The sequence below is a fragment of the Saimiri boliviensis genome, chromosome 4 (assembly GCF_048565385.1).
Source record: "Saimiri boliviensis isolate mSaiBol1 chromosome 4, mSaiBol1.pri, whole genome shotgun sequence".
NCBI lineage: Eukaryota > Metazoa > Chordata > Mammalia > Primates > Cebidae > Saimiri > Saimiri boliviensis.
Window position 1 is genome coordinate 18,807,907 of NC_133452.1, and position 19,861 is coordinate 18,827,767.

Consider the following 19,861-nt stretch of genomic DNA (forward strand, 5'->3'; position numbering starts at 1 on the left):
GGCATGGTGGCACATGCCTGTAATCCCAGCTACTCAGGAGGCTGAGGCAGGAGAATTGCCTGAACCCAGGAGGCGGAGGTTGCGGTGAGCCGAGATCGCGCCATTGCACTCCCGCCTGGGTGACAAGAGCGAAACTCCGTCTCAAAAAGAAAAAAAAAAAAAAAAGAAAAAGGAAAAGCAAAAGGGTGGGGCAGGCCTGTGAGATGCTGTTCACTGGTGAAATAGTCCTGACAAAGGAATAGCTTCAGCAAGAGCCTCCCTGTATACTAAGTCTACTATTTGGTGATAAAAATTATAAAAGGAAATTAGCTGGTGTGGTAGCATACACTTACAATCCCAGCTACTCACGTGGCCGAGGCAGAATTGCTTGAACCCAGGAGCCAAGATTGTACCACTGCACTCCAGCCTGGGCAACAGAGCAAGACTCTGTCTCAAATAAATAATTAATTAAATAAAATATATATAGTTTAGTAGATATTTATGAAGAAGCAGGAATCAGTAGATTGAGCTATTTCTCTTTATATGGCCAAAAGTAATCTGACAAGAATAGCCCTACATTGATTTTTAGGTTTTACAAAGAAACAACCTTCTTAAAAGTTTAGTTTAGTTATAATCTCAGAATATAGTTATTTGCTTTTCTAAGAGACTGTCAGTGATTAGATTCAAGAAAAAAATAAATCAGTGTCCTTCTCAAGTTCTTCTCCAATGCTGAAAAAAGCCAGCTGGGCAGCTCACAGCAAAGGAATCATAAGCTTTGGGGATTTTTCCCTCTTCATGACCATAAAAAGCAACAAATTCGTGACATTTCCCTTTACTTGTATTTGCCAGAGGAAGAATTTGCAACTCCATTCAAGAAGGCTCTGTGTGACCTTCCCCTGATCTTCATTCAAGTTCACATACAGTTACAATACCTCCAGTATTCACTGTAGGAGCGGCAGAGGGTTTGAGGAACACAATAATCTGCAGCTTTTTACTCCACAGTGATCTGATTGTCTCTGACCCTAGAAAATATGGTTAAGGGAGAGTTTGTAGGCATAATGTGGCTTGCCCCAGGAGGGTTAGACTAGGAGCAATTATGTACCATAGAAATTAGTTCTACAGGCTGGGCACAGTGGCTCACACCTAAAATCCCAGCACTTTGGGGGGCCGAGGCGGGTGGATCACGAGGTCAGGAGTTCGAGACCAGCCTGACCAACATAGTGAAACCCCATCTCTACTAAAAATACAAAAATTAGCTGGGCATGGTGGTGTGCACCTGTAATCCCAGCTACTCAGGAGGTTGAGGCAGAAGAATTGCTTGATTCCAGGAGGCAGAGGTTGCAGTGAGCCGAGATCGTGCCACTGCACTCCAGCCTGGGTGACAGAGAAAGACTCTGTCTCAAAAAAAAATAAGAAAGAAAAGAAATTAGTTCTATAAACAGTTGTTACTAAAGGCCAAAAAAAGAAAAGAAAAAAAAAAAACCTAAATCTAACACAAATTATCAGGATTATTTGAACAATGAAATCCATCCAAAGTGTGCTCAGTGCAAACAAATTTTACTTATCCTTGTTTTCTACTCCTTTTTCTCCTACACCCAGTCCCTAAAGTATCAGCAAGTCTAGACAGATGTAATTTCATAAGGAGATTAAAAATATAAAATATTTAATCAGGATAATCTGAGGCACTTCCCACATAATGTACATTTAAAAGTTGTGGGCTGGGCGAAGTGGCTCACACCTATAACCCCAGCCCTTTGGGAGGCCAAGGCAGGCGGATCACCTGAGGTCAGGAGTTCAAGACCAGCCTGGCCAACATGGCGAAACCTTGTCTCTACTAAAAATACAAAAATTAGCTGGGCACAGTGGGAGACACCTGCAGTCCCACCTACTTAGGAAGCTGAGACAGAAGAATTGCTTGAACCCAGGAGGTGGAGGTTGCAGTGAGCTAAGATCGTGACATTGCACTCCAGCCTGGATGACAAAGCAAGATTCCATCTCGAAAATTAAAAAAAAAAAAAAAAGAAAAAGAAAAAGAAAAAGAAAGAAAAAAGGTTGTGACACGCAGCCATAAAAAAGAGCAAAATCATGTCCTGTGCAGCAACATGGCTGCAGCTGGAGGTCATTATCCTATGCGAATGAAGTCGGGAACAGAAAACCAAATACCGCATGTTCTCACTTATAAGTGGGAGCTAGGCCAGGTGCTGTGGCTCACACCTGTAACCTCAGCACTTTGGGAGGCTGAGGCAGGTGGATCACTTGAGGTCAGAAGTTCGAGACCAGACTGGCCAAATAGCAAAACCCCATCTCTACTAAAAATACAAAACTTAGCCGAATGTGGTGGCACGTGCCTGTAATCTCAGCTACTCGGGAGGCTGAGACAGGAGAAATGCTTAAACTTGGGAGGCGGATGTTTCAATGAGCCGAGATCATGCCACTACACTCCAGCCTGGGCAAGAGAGCAAGAATCTGTCTCAAAAATAAAATAAAATAAAAATAAAAATAAAGAAAGAAATGGGAGCTAAACATTAGGTATTCATGGGCAGAAAGATGGCAACAGCAGACACTGGGAACTATTAGAGAAGGGACAGAGGGAGGGGCAAGAGTTGAAAAACTACCTATTTGCTACTACACTCAGCACCTGGCTGACGGGACCAATTGTACCCCAAACCTCAGCACCACACTATATACCTAGGTAACAAACCTGCACATGCATCCCCCGAGCTTTCACTCAACTTTTCCTAGACTATTTTCAATCAGTATTTTTTCCAGCAGGCTGAGGTTCTTCCCTGCCTCATTATTCAGTGGTTGTTTCTCTCGGGCATCTCCAAGACTCAGCAGAAATTTCTCCATGCCACCCTTCCTGCTACTCAGTATCTCTAAGCGATGTCAGGTTTGTGCCTCTTGTCCAGCACTTGGCTACAATTCATGCAAAACCTGGTACATGAGCATGTTTAAGTCCACAGATGGCTGGGTCCCCTGCAGTGCTTAACACTGGCAGCAAACAAAGAGCCCAAGTTCAGTTAGAAGACACACTCTAGTTTTCCCTTCTTCCTAAATATATTTACATATCATCTGTCCATTAGTGCTTGCTTTCTACTCTTTAAATAATTTTTGGTTTTGTTTTTAGACAACCTGTTATCTGGGCTGGAGTGCAGTAGTTCATCCACAACCCATTGTTGCCCAGACCTCTTTGCTCAAGCAATCCTCCCACCTCAGCCTCCTGAGTAGCTAGCTGAGACTAAAGGCACATGCCACCTCACCTGGCTAATGTCTTGCAGAGGTAGGGGTCCCACTATGTTGGCCAGGCTGGTCTTGAACTCCTAGGCTGGAGTGATCCTCCTGCCTCAGCTTCCCAAAGTACTGGGATTACAGGCATGAGCCACTATGCCTGGCTCTTTAAATAACTTTTATTCCAGGATCACACAATAAAAAAAATTTATTAATCCCATCTACCGTTTTTCCAGTCACCTACCTATAACCCTAACTTCACTTTTTATTGACGAGGGTACCGGCACATGTGGTGAACATGTGACTTTCAGTCCAGCCCTCCCTCATAGAGGCTGGGAAATTCATTCAGCCCCCAAATTTGCCTACAACTAAAGCATTCTGGGTGAGGAACAAGCGGGGTTTTGAAGATCACAGGGACTGCTTGAGAAACTTTCTCTGACAAATGTAATACTTTAAACCATGACCTACTTCCTTGAATACTTAAGCATTCTTTGCATTCCTCCCTGTCATGGAGAGATTGTTTATCAGGCAGTTCCAGAAGTGACTTGAAATCTCTGTCATTGTTGCGATTCAAGATAAAATTGCAGGGCCTCTTCTGTCCCCAGATTCTCAGTTTAGGACAAAAATTCAAAAGACTTCAGTGAGCCTTTAACAAATATCAAACGAATAACCGGTCTTTGTCTTAATCAGAGCAAAATGAGCTTTCCATATTATAAACAAAATGAAGACTGATCTAAGGCCAGGCACAGTGGCTCACGCCTGTAATCCCAGCACTATGGGAGGTCAAGGTGAGTGGATCACCTGGGATCAGGAGTTCAACACCAGCCTGACCAACTTGGTGAAATCCCATCTCTACTAAAAATACAAAAGTAGCTGGGTGTGGTGGCACACGCCCATAATCCCAGCTACTTGGGAGGCTGAGGCAGGAGAATTGCTTGAGCCTGGGAGGCGGAGGTTGCAGTGAGCTAGGATCACACCACTGCACTCCAGCCTGGGCAATAAAAGTGAAATTCCATCTCAAAAAAAAAAAAAAAAAAAATTGAACCAAAACTGCCATCAAACTGAGTTCAAACTAAACTTTAGTTCCTGAAGGATTTACCAAGAAAATAAATCAGCTATAAAACCAATCAACTGGGTTTCCCCCCATTATGCTCAACTGTTTTCTGTTTTTTGTTTAAATTTTATTCCACTGCTTTTGTCAGTGGAAGAAAAAGATTGTATGGTCAGGACGAATTTAGTAAACTTTTGTGGCAGAATGTTCCACTGCTTTTCAATAATTTATCTCATATAAAACAGAGCAGAACAAAAACAAAAATTCCCATTTAAGTATTTAGGTTAACAATATAGGAATCAGGAACTCATGTCTAAATACTGGTTAAACACGTCATTTCTGGCTAGGCACAGTGCTCACACTTGTAACCCCAGCACTTTGGGAGGCCCAGGCAGGCGGATCACCTGAGGTCAAGAGTTCAAGACCAGTTTTGCCAACATGGTAAAACTCCGTCTCTACTAAAAATACAAAAAAATTAGCCAGGCATGGTGGCTTGCACCTGTAATCCCAACTAGTTGGGAGGCTGAGGCAAGAGAATCACTTGAACCCGGGAGGCAGAGGTTGCAGTGAGCCAAGATCATACCCCTGACCTTACTCTCCAGCCTGGGTGACAGAGCAGGATTCCATCTCTCTCTCTCTCTCTCTCTCTCTCTCTCTCTCTCTCTCTCTCACACACACACACACACACACACACACACACACACACAAAGTCATTTGTGAAATATAAGAAAAAAATCATCACAGCAAAATTGGCTACTTCTTAGCAATCTCCTGTAAATTACAATCCTATTCCCCCTCCCAGTTGCAGGGCATATCAACTGTAAATTCAAAGTAGATAGGCCATCTAAGGTTTCTATAGAATTCAATATATTATTGATGTTGAATAAGACTGTTTTGAGCCGGTGCAGTGGCTCATGCCTGTAATTTTAACTTTAGGAGGCCCTGGTGGGAGAATCCTTTCAGCCCAGGAATTCAAGACTAGCCTGGGCAACACAGCAAGAGCTGTCTCTTTTTCTTAAGAGAAAAAAAAATTAAAAAGAAAAAAAGACTGTTTTACATATGTATCTAAATGAAAAACAATTTCATACAAAAGTTTATAAAGAAGCATTCTTTGAGCAATTTATTACAACTTTGTAAAAAATTATCACCAAGAACTAAAAACATAAAAAGGTTTCAAACTATGAAATGCATCAACAATCCTGTTTTATGTATCACAACAAAATATACTTTACAAAGTAAAGAAAACTAGGAGGCAATGAAGCCGTCTTTACTAAAGGTGGTCAGTATCAGGGAGTGACAGGAGAAATTCATCACTGTGGCAGGTAAAACCCAAGGCCTGCAATGGCTCAATTCAATCAGAAATCATAGGTGTGGGCACAAAGAAAAATAAATTGGGTCGGGTGAGGTGGCTCATGCCTGTGATCCCAGCACTTTGGGAGGTCGAGGCGAGGGAATCACGAGGTCAAGAGATTGAGACCAGGCTGGCCAACATGGTGAAACCCCGTCTCTACTAGATATACAAAAATCGGCTGGGCGTGGTGGCACGTGCCTGTACTACTCAGGAGGCTGAGGCAGGAGAATCGCTTGAACCTGGGAGGAGGAAGTTGCAGTGAGCCTCGATGGTGCCACTGCGCTCCAGCCTGGAGACAGAGTGAGACTCCATCTCAAAGTAAATAAATAAAAATAAATCATGAATTGTATTCTGAACAACAAACCAAAGAGCAGACGCTGGAGATGGAAAAATTACAAAGAGAAAATATTTTCTCTGGAGGGAAAGATACGCATTCCCCAAGCAACCTCATTTCTTTGTCTACAAATGGAAGGAATGCAGTCAATGATCAGGCCCTTTCATTTTCACGTGAGCCCAGCCATGCTGGGATAGAACAGTCACTGGCATGATGCTATCACAATCTGCAAATGCTCATCCAGAGGGATCTCTTGTATCTTTTTTTCTCATCTGTTTACTTTTTTTTGCAGACAGGGGTCTTGCCGTCTTGCCCAGGCTGCTGTCAAACTCCTATACTCAAGTGATCTTCCCACCTTTGCCTCCCAAAGTATTGGGAGTGCCAGGTCCACCATGAGCCACCATGCTGGCCTCTAGTCCTCTCCTGTACTAACACTTACTTTTGGTTCCATCTACACTTCTCCATAGCCATTTTTAAGTCTTTCAGTGTTTATCATCTCTTTTCCTAAAAAACTTGACCTTCTGGCCTCGAGCAGTGGCTCATGCCTGTAATCCCAGCACTTTGGGAGGCTAAAGTGGATGGATCACCTGAGGTCAGGATTTTCAGACCAGCCTAGCCTACATGGTAAAACTCCGCCTTTACTAAAAATACAAAAATTAGCCGGGCTTGGTGGTGGACACCTGTAGTCCCAGCTACTTGGGAGGCTGAGGCACAAGAATCGCTTGAACCCGGGAGGCGGGGGTTGCAGTGAGCTGAGATCGTGCCACTGCACTCCAGCCTCAGTGACAGAGTGAGACTCCATCTCTGAAAAAAAAAAGAAACTTGACCTTCAGCTGTGCCTCCCTTGCCCAATACCCCAAAAGCCTTGATACCCCCAATGCTAGTGGTCTCTGCTCCGATGCAGACCACTAAGAGAGAAATGTTTTGAGCTCATGGAAGCCCTCTGTCATTATTTAGAGAGTCTGCTGCAAAACTCTACTTTATTTATTTATTTACTGAGTCAGAGTCTCACTCACTCTGTCGCCCAGACTAGAGTGCAGTGGAGCGATCTCGACTCAATGCAACCTCTCCCAGGTTCAAGGGATTCTCATGTCTCAGCCTCCCGAGTAGCTGGCATTATAGGTGCATGCCATCACACCTGGCTAATTTTTATATTTTTAGTAAAGACAGGGTTTCTCCATGTTGGCCAGGCTAATCTTGAACTCCTGACCTCAAGTGATCTGCTGGACTCAGCCTCCCAAAGTATTAGGATTACAGGCATGAGCCACCATACCTGGCCAAACCTCTGCTTTACTTTAAAGTCCTAAGTTGTTATCATGAAGTGATGTTCTCTGTTCTAAAGATGCCCTTAGTATAAATCTTTGGCATGGTTTGTTAGACACTAGTAGATAACTGAAACCAACATCACGGAGTAGATGTTCTTGTCAGACTGTTGGAGAAACAGAGGAACTCCATCCTCCAACTCCTGAAATCTTGCTGTTTGTGACTTACCCCCATGCCAAGCTTCTACTCTGTGCCAAATCCCACTGCCTACTGATGTCTGAGATGTCACTACCACACTGTGAAAATGCTTGCCAACGTAATCTCCCCAAAGTCGCCCTTTCTAGTCACGCTTCCCACCACTTTACTGTGTGGATGTTATCTCTGCCTCACACAAGAGGGCCTCCCAGGAGTTCAGGGTCCAGTCACCTGGTATCTCTGTAACTTTGCTGTGTTCACTGTCAACAGCTGGCCGTGGCTTTGTGTAGTCTCCTCAGCTCTTAACATTGATGGGCTGCAACTTAGCATTCTCTTTCCATTGTTTCCTTAAGAACTACCAACTCCCGGCTGGGTGTGGTGGCTCATGCCTGTAATCCCAACACTTTGGGAGGCTGAGGCAGGCAGATTACAAGGTCAGGAGTTCAAGACCAGCTTGGCCAATATGATGAAAGCCCGTCTCTACTAAAAATACAAAAATTAGCGAGGTGTGGTTGCTCGCACCTGTAGTCCCAGCTACTTGGGAGGCTGAGGCAGAAGAATCACTTGAACCTGGGAGGCGGAAGTGGCCGTGAGCCGAGATCGCCCCACTGCACTCCAGCCCGGCGACATAGTGAGACTCCATCTAAAAAAAAGAATTTAGATTTCTCCTTCTAGACAGAAAATAATATCTAGTGGAATAAAGATCTAAATATATGAAAAGGAGAACTTTAACTTTTTTAGAACTGAAATTCTGTTTCCCCAGCTCTTAGCACAGTTCCTGGAGTACAGGAGCTAGTAAAGAAATATTTATGAAATGGCCAGGCCTAGGTAGCTCACGTCTGTAACCCAGCACTTTGGCAGGCCAAGGCAGGAGGATCACTTGAGCTCAGGAGTTCAAGACCAGCCTTGGCAACACAGTGAGACCTTGTCTCTATTATATTAAAAAATAAATAAAAGAAATTAAAAAAGAAATATTTATGAAGTCAAAATTGAATAGTAAATAAGTGGCCGAGAAAGCCAGAACTCTACTTTTCAACAACTTGGTAGGTTTTAAGATTTCTTTACAGATTTTTGGACCAGTCAAATGCCGTAAACTAAGCCCTTAGTTACTGTCTACTTATCCAGCACAAGGGAAATTTTAAATTGATAAATAAGGGAAGAGGGTTTAAGAGGCAATGAGATGGAAGGGGAACACAGATGGAAGTCACAGCTGCAGGCTCAGTAAGGATAAGGGCATTTCACTGAGCACCTATTTACCCTGAATGACACCATCTATTTAGAAAAGCTTCCATTAGCAACCAGCTTTTTAATATAGTCAAAGGAATGAAATTATGTGGAAGAAATATTTTCCTTTATTTTCTCCTCCAGATGTGTGAAGGAAAATGCCTATTCTCCCAACATCTGAAACCTTACCTCTCACCCACACCAGTTCCAATCTCAGTGACATCTGCGCACGCTATCACCCAGCGTCACCTAGGCCTGAACCTCTCCCTGGTCCTTAATCAGCTCTTACGCCTACCCTTTCCCCTCCCTTAAGGTAATGGGGCCCACATCCCACACGTTAGAACACCTGATGAGCATTTCAAGACTACAGAATCCCAGCACAGTGGCAAGAGCTGGTAGTCTTAGTTACTTAGGAGGCTGAAGCCAAAGGATGGCCTGAGCCCAGGAGTTCGAGACTAGCCTGGGCAACAGGGTTAGATCCTGTCCCTCAAAAAATAAAAAAAAATAAAAAAAAAAAAAATCACAGAATCCCAAACCTGGAGACTGCCTGGGATTCTAATTCAATGAATCCAGGATGAGGTGTAGGGGTGTCTTTGAAAAGCTCCCCAGGTGATTCAATAGCACCACTAGGTTTAGGAACAAGGAAAAATGTAGTCCCTTAATACCCCCAGTTTGCAGTGTTTGCATATAACAAATAGATGGTCAGGCAATAAACTGTAGTAATTAATCTCCCCTTCTTACATTTTGGTTTATTTCATTTTGAAATCAAACATGAAACTGATGTTACCACAACTGGGATTAAGATTAGGCAGAGTGAAACTACAGAGTTTTCCCCATTTTAAAAAACATCACAGAGAAATCATAGGCAAGACAAAAAGCTTTAAACCTAAAATGAATACTTGTATTAAGAGGCGCCTAATGGTGTCCCAGATGGACTTCGGTTTCCCGTGCTTTGAACAGCTACGTTTTTCTCGGAAGACGCATGTATACCGTCCAGTTAACAGAGCTAGGCTGTTTGTCATGAGAACGGAAGAGGATCCCGGGAGAGTCTTCACCCTATCGTTTTCCCTGGAGGTGGATTTCTGCTGCTTCCAATCCCCGACCTCAACATTTCACGGATCATGAGCATAATGTTTGGCAACTGAATGATTTCCGACTGTTCCAAGAGAAGAAATTTTAAAAGTGATAGCTAAAGAAGTAGGTCATCCTCCAAGCAAATAAATTTAAAGACAGTTCACTAATTTGGAAAGAAAAAGGAGTAAAGAAGAGTAAGACTGCTCTTCCTCAGCTGTGTTTTTACTCTTGAACTTGCTTTTTTCCAATTTGAGTAATTTCTAGGGGAAAAGTCTTTTTTTTTTTAAATACTGATAGGGTCTTGCTCTGTCACCCAGGCTGTAGTACAGTAGCATGATCATAGCTCACTGCAACCTCATACTCCTGGGCAGAAGCAACCCTCCCACCTCAGACTTCCAAGTACCTAGGACTACAGGTACACACCGCCATGCCCAGACAAATTTTTTATTTTTTGTAGAGATGGGGTCTTGCTATGTTGTCCAGGCCACTCATGAACTCTTGGCCTCAAGTGTTCATTTCTTGTTGGCCTCCCAAAGTGTTGGGATTACAAGTGTGAGCCCCTACACCTGGTCAGAAAAAAAGATCTTCAAAAATTAATTGGGCCAGGTGTGGGGGCTCATGCCTGTAATCCCAGCACTTTGGGAGGCTGAGGTGGGAGGATCACTTGAGTCCAGGAGGTCCAGACCAGCCTGGGCAAAACAGTGAGACCTTGTCTCTAAAACAAATAAACAAAATTAGCACGGCATGGTGGTGTGCACCTGTAGTCCCAGCTACCTGGTGGTGTGTGCCTGTAGTCCCAGCTACTCAGGAGGCGGAGAAAGGACAATCACTTGAGCCCAGGAGGTCGAGGCTGCAGTAAGCCAAGATTGTACCATCACATTCCAGCCTGGGCAATAGAATAAGAGCCTATCTGAAAAACAATAAATAAATACAAGTTAAATTAAATTAAAAATTAAAATTAATTAACGATATGCTGATTCAGAGCATCTAGAAAAAAGGAAAATTTAAAAAAACTTTTAAAAAATTAATTAACAATAAAACAAACCATAGCCTTTCATGCTCTGACAGCCAGGTCAGGGCATGACCAGATGGCAAGCGCGTGGCAAAGAAACGTGATGAGGCACCCAACTTCACCGTTAAAAACACACCAAGGAAACTGAAGTGCCATTCTTTACCTAGCACATTGGCAAGTATGATGCCTATGAAGGCAAAGCATGGGAAAATGAGTGCAGATCTCCACAGCGGGAGTGCAATTGATTTAGGATGGGTTAATTTTTTTTTTTTTTGAGATGGAGTCTCGCACTGTTGCCCAGGATGGAATGCAGTGATACAATATCTGCTTACTGCAACCTCTGCCTTCCAGATTTAAGCAATTCTCCTGCCTCAGCCTCCTGAGCAGCTGGGATTACCACCACGCCAAGCTAATTTTTTGTATTTTTAGTAGAGACAGGGTTTCACCATGTTGGTCAGGCTGGTCTCCAACTCCTAACCGCTTGATTCGCCTGCCTCTGCTTCCCAAAGTTCTGGGATTGCAGGCATGAGCCACCACGCCCAGCTGGGTTAAATTTTTAAATGCATATAAAGCTTTCAATTCAGCAATTACACTTCCAGAATCTATCTTAGAGATACACATGTGTGCCCACAAAGATACCTGAACTCAGATGCTGCCTGCATTGATTTGTCATAGCAAAAGACTAGGACAAACTAAATATAAACCCAAGGAATTCGTTAAATCATTACAGGGCTTCAACCCATAAAAGAAAAATTTATGCAGCCAAATTAATAAGAATGTAGGCAGTTATTGATGTCCTGATATGAAAAGACATCCAAAACCTAAAGTTGCAGAATCTACGTGTGATATGATCTTTTTCTTAAAAGGAAAATTCGGTGCCATTTTTTTTTTAACAAATTTATTTTATTTATTTATTTTTTTATTTTTATTTATTTATTTATTTTTTTTTTGAGATGGAGTTTCGCTCTTGTTACCCAGGCTGGAGTGCAATGGCATGACCTTGGCTCACCACAACCTCCACCTCCTGGGTTCAGGCAATTCTCCTGCCTCAGCCTCCTGAGTAGTAGCTGGGATTACAGGCACGCACCACCATGCCCAGCTAATTTTTTGTATTTTTAGTAGAGACGGGGTTTCACCATGTTGACCAGGATGGTCTTGATCTCTTGACCTCATGATCCACCCGCCTTGGCCTCCCAAAGTGCTGGGATTACAGGCGTGAGCCACCGCGCCCGGCCTCGGTGCCATTTTTATCTACTTTCATGTGTATGAAGTTTTTGAAAGAATATGTAAGAAGTTGCCGGGCACGGTGGCTCAAGCCTGTAATCCCAGCACTTTGGGAGGCCGAGGCGGGTGGATCACGAGGTCAAGAGATCGAGACCATCCTGGTCAACATGGTGAAACCCCGTCTCTACTAAAAATACAAAAAATTAGCTGGGCATGGTGGCGCGTGCCTGTAATCCCAGCTACTCAGGAGGCTGAGGCAGGAGAATTGCCTGAACCCAGGAGGCGGAGGTTGCGGTGAGCCGAGATCGCGCCATTGCACTCCAACCTGGGTAACAAGAGCCAAACTCCGTCTCAAAAAAAAAAAAAAAGAATATGTAAGAAGCCATCATATTGGCTCAAACTATTGCTTGAATTTGTAAGTAATTTACCTTACTTACAAATTTAAGTTCTCAATCGTTAATATTTTTTAAAAAATTAAATGAACCTTGCTATGCAATGATTGTAAATAAAAATCATTTTAATAAGGGTAAACAAATCCTTGGACCTTATTGAGCATTTACAATTCAAGATATAGATGTCACAGCTATAGTTTCAAATAAGTAAACTTAATTATTCATGAGAAATATGAAAGTATCATTGAGTTTTATTACTAATTATTAATATCTCTACCCAAACCTTCTACTAGATATATGAATGAGAAGGGAACAAAAGGATGATTACGAGTATGAAATCTTACTCTTACATTTTCTGATAGAATTCTAATTTGCAGGAAAATGGACCAAGATCTAAATAGACAAGTAAAAGAATTATAATAATAGATTTTTCAATAATTTGTTGACAATAAGCATATATGTTTGTTCAATATAATGTTTCTCTCTTCCCCCAGCTTTTTTCATATTTTTCCATTGTATTTTAAAATGAAACTTATTTTAAATTGTAATATTTGTTAAATTATGAGAGAACTGAGAACGTGGGTCAGGCTGGGCATGGTGGCTCACACCTGTAATTCCAGCACTTTGGGAAGCTGGGGCAGGTGGATCACCTGAGGTCAGGAGTTTGAAACCAGCCTGGCCAACATGGTGAAACCCCGTGTCTACTAAAAACACAAAAAATTAGCTGGGCATGGTGGTGAGTGAATGTAATCCCAGCTACTCAGGAGGCTGAGGCAGGAGAATTGCTTGAACCAGGGAGGCAGAGGGTGCACTGAGCCAGGATTGCACTATTGCACTCTAGCCTAGGCAAAAGAGTGGAACTCCATCTCAAAAAAAAGAAAAAAAAGAAAAAAAAAGAATGCATTTCAAGGAAATTTAGTTTTTGTTTTTTCAAGAGATAAACGTACCGGCTTAATTTTTCTTAGAATGCTTAGTGCTATAAATTCTAATTTCTAACTTCACGAATTACTCCTTCATATAGAATTATAGAGACCGGGATGAGTGCCATCTAGCTTGAGTTTTCCTGCACTGCTGTTCTCTAAGCACTTAATATGTATTAAAACTAACCAAGACAAAAGAAAAGAAATAATTTCTTAGTATCTTTTAAAACAAAACATTTTATTTCCATTTTGCAATTTATCTTACAAGATCCAAACTAGAATAATCTTATAACATCAACTTAAAGCTGTAAAGGTATAGAAATTAGTCAACCCAAAGAGGATATACATTTCAAGGCCTTTGCTTTGTAAAAGGAAGTATTTCAAGTGAAAATCTCCACTGATCTTACTCATCCTATAAGCTATAAGCTGTAATGGATTTAAGGGAAGCCCTGTGATTCCCAGTCTATCGGTACCCTAAAGAATCATCCCCACATCCGTATCTCCAATTTTTGGTCTCTGTTCTCATCAGAAAGTAGCAGCTCTTATAATCTGGTAAAAATCCACAGGAATACAGGTAGCCACACACAGAGAAACATGACTCTATTAGCAAACATGTAATCCTCGCCTTAAACCCCGGCCCATTTGTGTAACACCGGTGATGTGGTCACTTTGAGGCCATCTTCATTCTCCATTTCCATTGTGTAAACAAGTGGCAAATGGGAGGAAGCATATGACCTTAGGTTACGGGAGGAGTTATGAAATGCAGCTGGCCGCCTCAATTGTCTGTTTTAATGCATGAGGGTCAAACACATCCTTAAATTTACGAGTCTGACAATGCATTCCTCTATTTGAGTACATCTTTATGTTTTGGTGATTCATGGCTCTTGTAACCAAATGGAACCACAGCTTGTGGAGCTAACAAGAGCCCCCATCTCCCCACCTGCCAGAGACAATGGCCTCACCCTGTTGCAACAGATCATTGTTCAATGTCCAGCATTGAAATCATTGATCGGGCCATAAATATAGAAAGGTTAATTCATTACGATTGTCCAGACTTAGCCTGGAGCCTAGCTACAGAAATCAAAATTTGCCAAAGACATGGAAGTCAGTTTGTCACCGGTCATCCCGCCCTCTGTTGCCACTTGAATAAAATTACTCTTTCAAAAACAAATTTTTAAAAACAAACAGTTAAGGAATAATGTGAGGTGTGAGGCTTTACTTATCACCAGCATTCAGGTCATCTAATATCCCTGAACCCTGCAGTGGCAAAACAGCCATGTCTCAAAATTTGACTCTGGCAGATAACTGATCAAGTCATCCCCCACCCAGCCCCACGTCTTACATATAAAGATTGTAAAAGATTTCCTGTCTATCTTTGGATCTAAGGGAAAAAAAATAAAGATTACAAAAGATTGAATAGAAGATAAAGACTCCAGGCTGGGCGCGGTGGCTCAAGCCTGTAATCCCAGCACTTTGGGAGGCTGAGGCGGGTGGATCACGAGGTCGAGAGATCGAGACCATCCTGGTCAACATGGTGAAACCCCGTCTCTACTAAAAATACAAAAAAAACTAGCTGGGCCTGGTGGCGCGTGCCTGTAATCCCAGCTACTCAGGAGGCTGAGGCAGGAGAATTGCCTGAGCCCAGGAGGCGGAGGTTGCGGTGAGCCGAGATCGCGCCATTGCACTCCAGCCTGGGTAACAAGAGCGAAACTCTGTCTCAAAAAAAAAAAAAAAAAAAAATTAGCTGGGCATGGTGGTGCGTGCCTGTAATCCCAGCTACTCAGGAGGCTGAGGCAGGAGAATTGCCTGAACCCAGGAGGCGGAGGTTGCGGTGAGCCGAGATCGTGCCATTGCACTTCAGCCTGGGTAACAAGAGCGAAACTCCGTCTTAAAAAAAAAAAAAAAAAAATCAAAAAAAAAAAAAAAAAAGAAGATAAAGACTCCTTCCATTTTACAGAAATGCACCCCTAGTTTAAAACCAAGACTTCTGCTTTTGTGTATCTAAATGTTAAGCTTAGGGAATCAAAAGCTTGTTTAACTCTCCATTTGACCTCATAGGAATGATAATTCAACCAATGTACTGTCTTTTCAGATAGAGGCACTTAGTGAGTAACTGGTAACTAAAAATTATCGGGGGGGGGGGCATGAAAGTAAATCGAATTGCTAAACAGATAGCATGCATGTGATATAAATGTCAGCTATTAGATAGAAAAATATCTGCTTACAACCTTTAATTAATGCTCAGCATTCTATCCAAGGAGTGAAAAATGATGTATTAGCCTAAACCTCCCCAACTGTCCATAGATACATCAAGAAAGTCAGACACATCAAGAAAGTTCAAAGTGTAATTCATAAGTAACTCAGTGTATGAAATGGTCTCATTTGAGTCATCTGCACTTGATACATTTGTCTATTTGAGATAAAAGCCAATCTGAAATTTCAATGCTAATAGGCTACTCTATATCTAGAGAAACAGAATCTAAAGCCCCCAGATCTGAGGTTTTTGGTCAAACTATTCACTTGATCTATTAATAAAGGAACGGACTGACTTGCCTTAGTCACCATCCGAATGAGTTTCACGTGATAATGAGATGCTCAAGGGTTAAACTGCAGTGAAAGCAGATAGGCCAAGGTATTCCTCAACTTGATATTCTCCAATCAAAACCAAGGTGCCAATATCACCCCTTCCTCTTTCCACAGGTATTCCTGAGAGTCGACTCCATGCCAGGCAGCACGCCATGCATGAAGGAGCACCGTTGGGGAGCACCATCAGGCATGTTCCCTGCCCCTGAGAAGCATTCGGAACAGCCAGGAGAACACTAAACCCACACATGTGAAAACTGCTGGGACGGGTCCATGCAGCCATGGAGCCTAGAGTGGGGGGTGGGATTACTTGGAGGTCAGGAATCAGAGCTTAACAAGGAGAGGAGGGGAGGCAAGGGCCGTGGTGCTGAGTCATTCTTAATTGGGGAGTCCTTTTGAAAAGACATTCGTGTTCAAAGCCTGAGTGATGCATTTGGTAGTTGAAATGAAAACTGCATACATTCCAAGGATACACATAAGTGTATTGATTTGTCTCCAAATTGATAACTGGGCAGTGTGCCAACAAGTTCAATGATATTCTGGATGTCATTTAAGTGATTTTTTAAAAGGAGGTTGTTTGGCTGCTTCCAGATGGTGGCAACTTGGAAAGAGGAAAAGGATAAGGTTATGGAAGAAGAAAAAAGAGAGTGGAAGGAATATTTGTAAATAAACAAATTCAAGTTTGCTGAGATTAAATCTCATATTTCAGTGTGAACAGTTAGGAAGATCTGAAAAGGTAAAAAAACCAGGGGAGAAAATGTCACCCAAATGCAAGTTTTTAGTAACTATACCTTAAAACTACTTTCATCGCTAGACTCAACACTGGTTACAGAACCCCTTTGTCAGTAGCTGGCATCAAGACATTATGTGCATACAGTAAGTATTAAAATGTGAATTGGGGCCGGGTGCAGTGGCTCAAGCCTGTAATCCCAGCACTTTGGGAGGCCGAGGCGGGTGGATCACAAGGTCAAGAGATCGAGACCATCCTGGTCAACATGGTGAAACCCCGTCTCTACTAAAAATACAAAAAATTAGCTGGGCATGGTGGCGTGTGCCTGTAATCCCAGCTACTCAGGAGGCTGAGGCAGGAGAATTGCCTGAACCCAGGAGGCGGAGGTTGCGGTGAGCCGAGATCGCGCCATTGCACTCCAGCCTGGGCAACAAGAGCGAAACTCCGTCTCAAAAAAAAAAAAAAAAAAAAGTGAATTGGATCTCAAAAGGATAATACCTTCCTCAGGCCAGAAGCTGAAGTATCTCCAAGAAAATCTATATAGTAGAGGTACAGTTAGTACTCAATATCTAGGGACCATGGGTTTTACAGGTAGTTATGAATCAAAGACGGGAGGTAAAAGCTATGTTATTAAGAGCAGTCTCTCAGCCCAAACTAGACTAGGACAGTTAAGGAGGTCAAGGCAATTAGGTCATAGTTGTAGATTCATTTTTTTTTTTTTTTCATATTGCAAACATCTACACCTCCTGAGATAACTCACCTACTCTATCCTCAAATTTGACACATGGCAAATGTAACTATTAAGCATGGTTATCAACATCTTTCTACAAGGGTATCACAAAACCAGTGGAGTGAAGCCTTGCTAAGGAACACATACACTGGAAAACAGATCTAAAACACGACGACCAGAACAAGCCACAATCTTGGCGGCTGTCCGGGCCCGGAAGAAATATTCCAGCCTTAAGAACTAAAGAGGATAAAATGCAGTATTTCAGCACTGCATCCAAGGAAGAGTACCGGGAACGCTCGCTGCCACCCTGACCGCATCCTTTGAGAACTTCTAGCCACTCCAGTGTGCTTGGCCAACCGAGCCCGCAGGCAAAGGGCTGCGCGAAGGCGAGGGCGCTGGCTGGTTGGTGAAACCTGTCATTCCTTCTGGAAACGCAGCGCCTGCCCAGGTTTTCCCTGGCTCCGAGCGAGCTGCACCGCAGGCTTTCTCTGCCTCAGGAAGGCGGTGTCTGCTCGGGCCGCTGCCGCAGGACTGGGTACCAGACCCGCTCGCTCGCTCCAGTACCGCTGGCATCCACGGGATGGGGGCGAGGAACCCGAGGGTGGGCCGCCCGGCGGGCTCCACCACTCGCCCTGGTCTCATGGCTGACTTTCCGTATCTCGGAGCTCCGGATGCCGGCCCGGGGTACATCTCCACTGATCCCACTCCACTCCCACCCCATCCCCCCAGCCTCTCCCCATGCCCCCCACGCAGCTCATCCTCCTCAGGCTGGATCGCTCCCACCGGAAGAGTGCGGAGAAAGGCTCAGCCGCGGTGGGCAGGGCGCGGGTTTTATGACTGCGGATGGCGCAGTCGCCTCCCCTGGAGACCCGCGACAAAGATGCAAGTACCCCGCCGCGCTCGCCGCTGCTCTGGCCCCGCCCCGGCGCAAAAGACCCTGAAAAGCCTCCAAAGAGGGGTTCGCGTTCCTGAGTTTGCAAATTAACTGGAGGGCCGGGAAGTTCTCTCCGGCGGAAATCGGAGGGTCCCCCACCCCCACCCCAAAGACCCGCGCCTCTCCGGCGCAGGTGGCCCGGCGCGCCCGTACCTTGGTGGCGGAGTCCGCGGCAGCGATGGCGGAGTCCCCGGTGGTGTCTGGCACCGCCTCGGCCGAGGGGCCACCGCCGCTGGTCTCGGGCTCGGCCGGCGTGGAGCTCCCCTCGGGCGGCTGCTCCGGGCTGCGCTGCTCGGTGGAGCTCCCGGCGCCCATGGCTCCTCCGCTCTTCTCCCGCGCCCAGCCGCCGGGTTACGCCTTCCCCAAGCCGCAGGGACGCGGGCAAGAGCCGAAAGACAAGCGCCCGCGAGGTCCCAAGAGCGCCTTCCTTCGCCACCAGCCTCCTGCGAACGCGCCCAGCCTGCGAATGAAGGAGACGCGCTCGCCGCAAACTCCTTAAAAGAAAAGGGTGGGGGGGAAAGGCCACCTCTTAGCCTCCGCCCCCTCCCCCTGGTTTTTCCCTCGCTTCATCACATGAGCACAGCCCCAGACACGCCTTGCAGCAGCATCTGCCCCCAGGCTGCCGGGACCAGAGGCGCAGCGACGCGCCAGCCCAGGTCCAGGCAGCAGCCCACCCGCCCTCCAGCACCTCCCGTTTCAGGGGGACGACCCAGGGCCCCAGAAGGCAGGAGAGCAGGGGAGCAAGAAGCCTGCCGGGGACACTGGATCCGCTGGGGTTTATTAAGTGATGGATCACCCAAGGCAGGAGCTTCTGCTGCAGCCGACTTTCCGCTCGCCCAGGAGCGAGCCGAGTTCCCACTTGCTTTCCTGCAGATTGTGTTTAACTCCAAACATTTGTTCCAGCCTCCTCCCCATTAGCAGGAGAAAGCCAAGCGCCCCCTGACTCCTCCTGAGTCCGACCATATTTGGGCACCTCACGTGGCAAGAGCTGGGAACCGAGAGGTTAACGCAGTCAGGCCACGGATGAGGTGGGCCACGCGGCCCCACGCTCTCCTATCCTCCGGAACAAGTGATGTCAGGCGATGCCATCAGCAGTACTGGCCGCCCCCCTTCCCCCCGGGAACCGGGGAAATGAGGCTGTTACCGGAAATGTGCCTGTCCTGCTTTGAGGGCCTGTGCTGGAGGTTACCCATCCAGGCCGCCTCTGCCCCGCGCGATGCTGAGACATGATAGCATAGATCTGTTCCTTTGCCATTAGCCTTTCTCAAGAGATGAAGACTTTAAATAATATCAACCAAATGGCGTGAATCCTTTCCTTTCCGACCGTTGAATATAATATTTGTTATATGAATCTGGCAGCCAATCAATAAATATTTGAATTAAATTAAATTTGTAGCTGGATTGCTTGGCGCAAAGCATGAAGGCTTTGGGGCTGAAAGACAAAATTTATCCCAGTTGTAACTGGCAACGGAGTGCCCCGTTTTTCACAAATACTTGGAATCTCCATTAACAATGAAGAAATCAGCCTGGTAAACATAGCGAGACCTCGTCTCTACAAAAAATTTTAAATTTAGCCAGGCGCAGTGGTGCACCTGTAGCCCCAGCTACACAGGAGGCTGGGGTGAAAGGAAGACTTC

The 19,861-nt window shown here is 44.7% G+C and overlaps 1 protein-coding gene across 1 annotated transcript in view; it reads right to left on the reverse strand.

The window, feature by feature from the left end:
• Window positions 1-18,787, reverse strand: part of AKAP12 (A-kinase anchoring protein 12) — a 115,869-nt gene extending 97,082 nt beyond the window's left edge. Inside the window, exon 1 of the mRNA XM_003943559.4 lies at window positions 18,378-18,787. Coding sequence (XP_003943608.3) covers window positions 18,378-18,539 — 162 coding nt within the window. The 5' untranslated portion in view covers window positions 18,540-18,787. The remainder of the gene's footprint in view (window positions 1-18,377) is intronic.
• Between the last annotated feature and the right edge of the window lie 1,074 nt (window positions 18,788-19,861).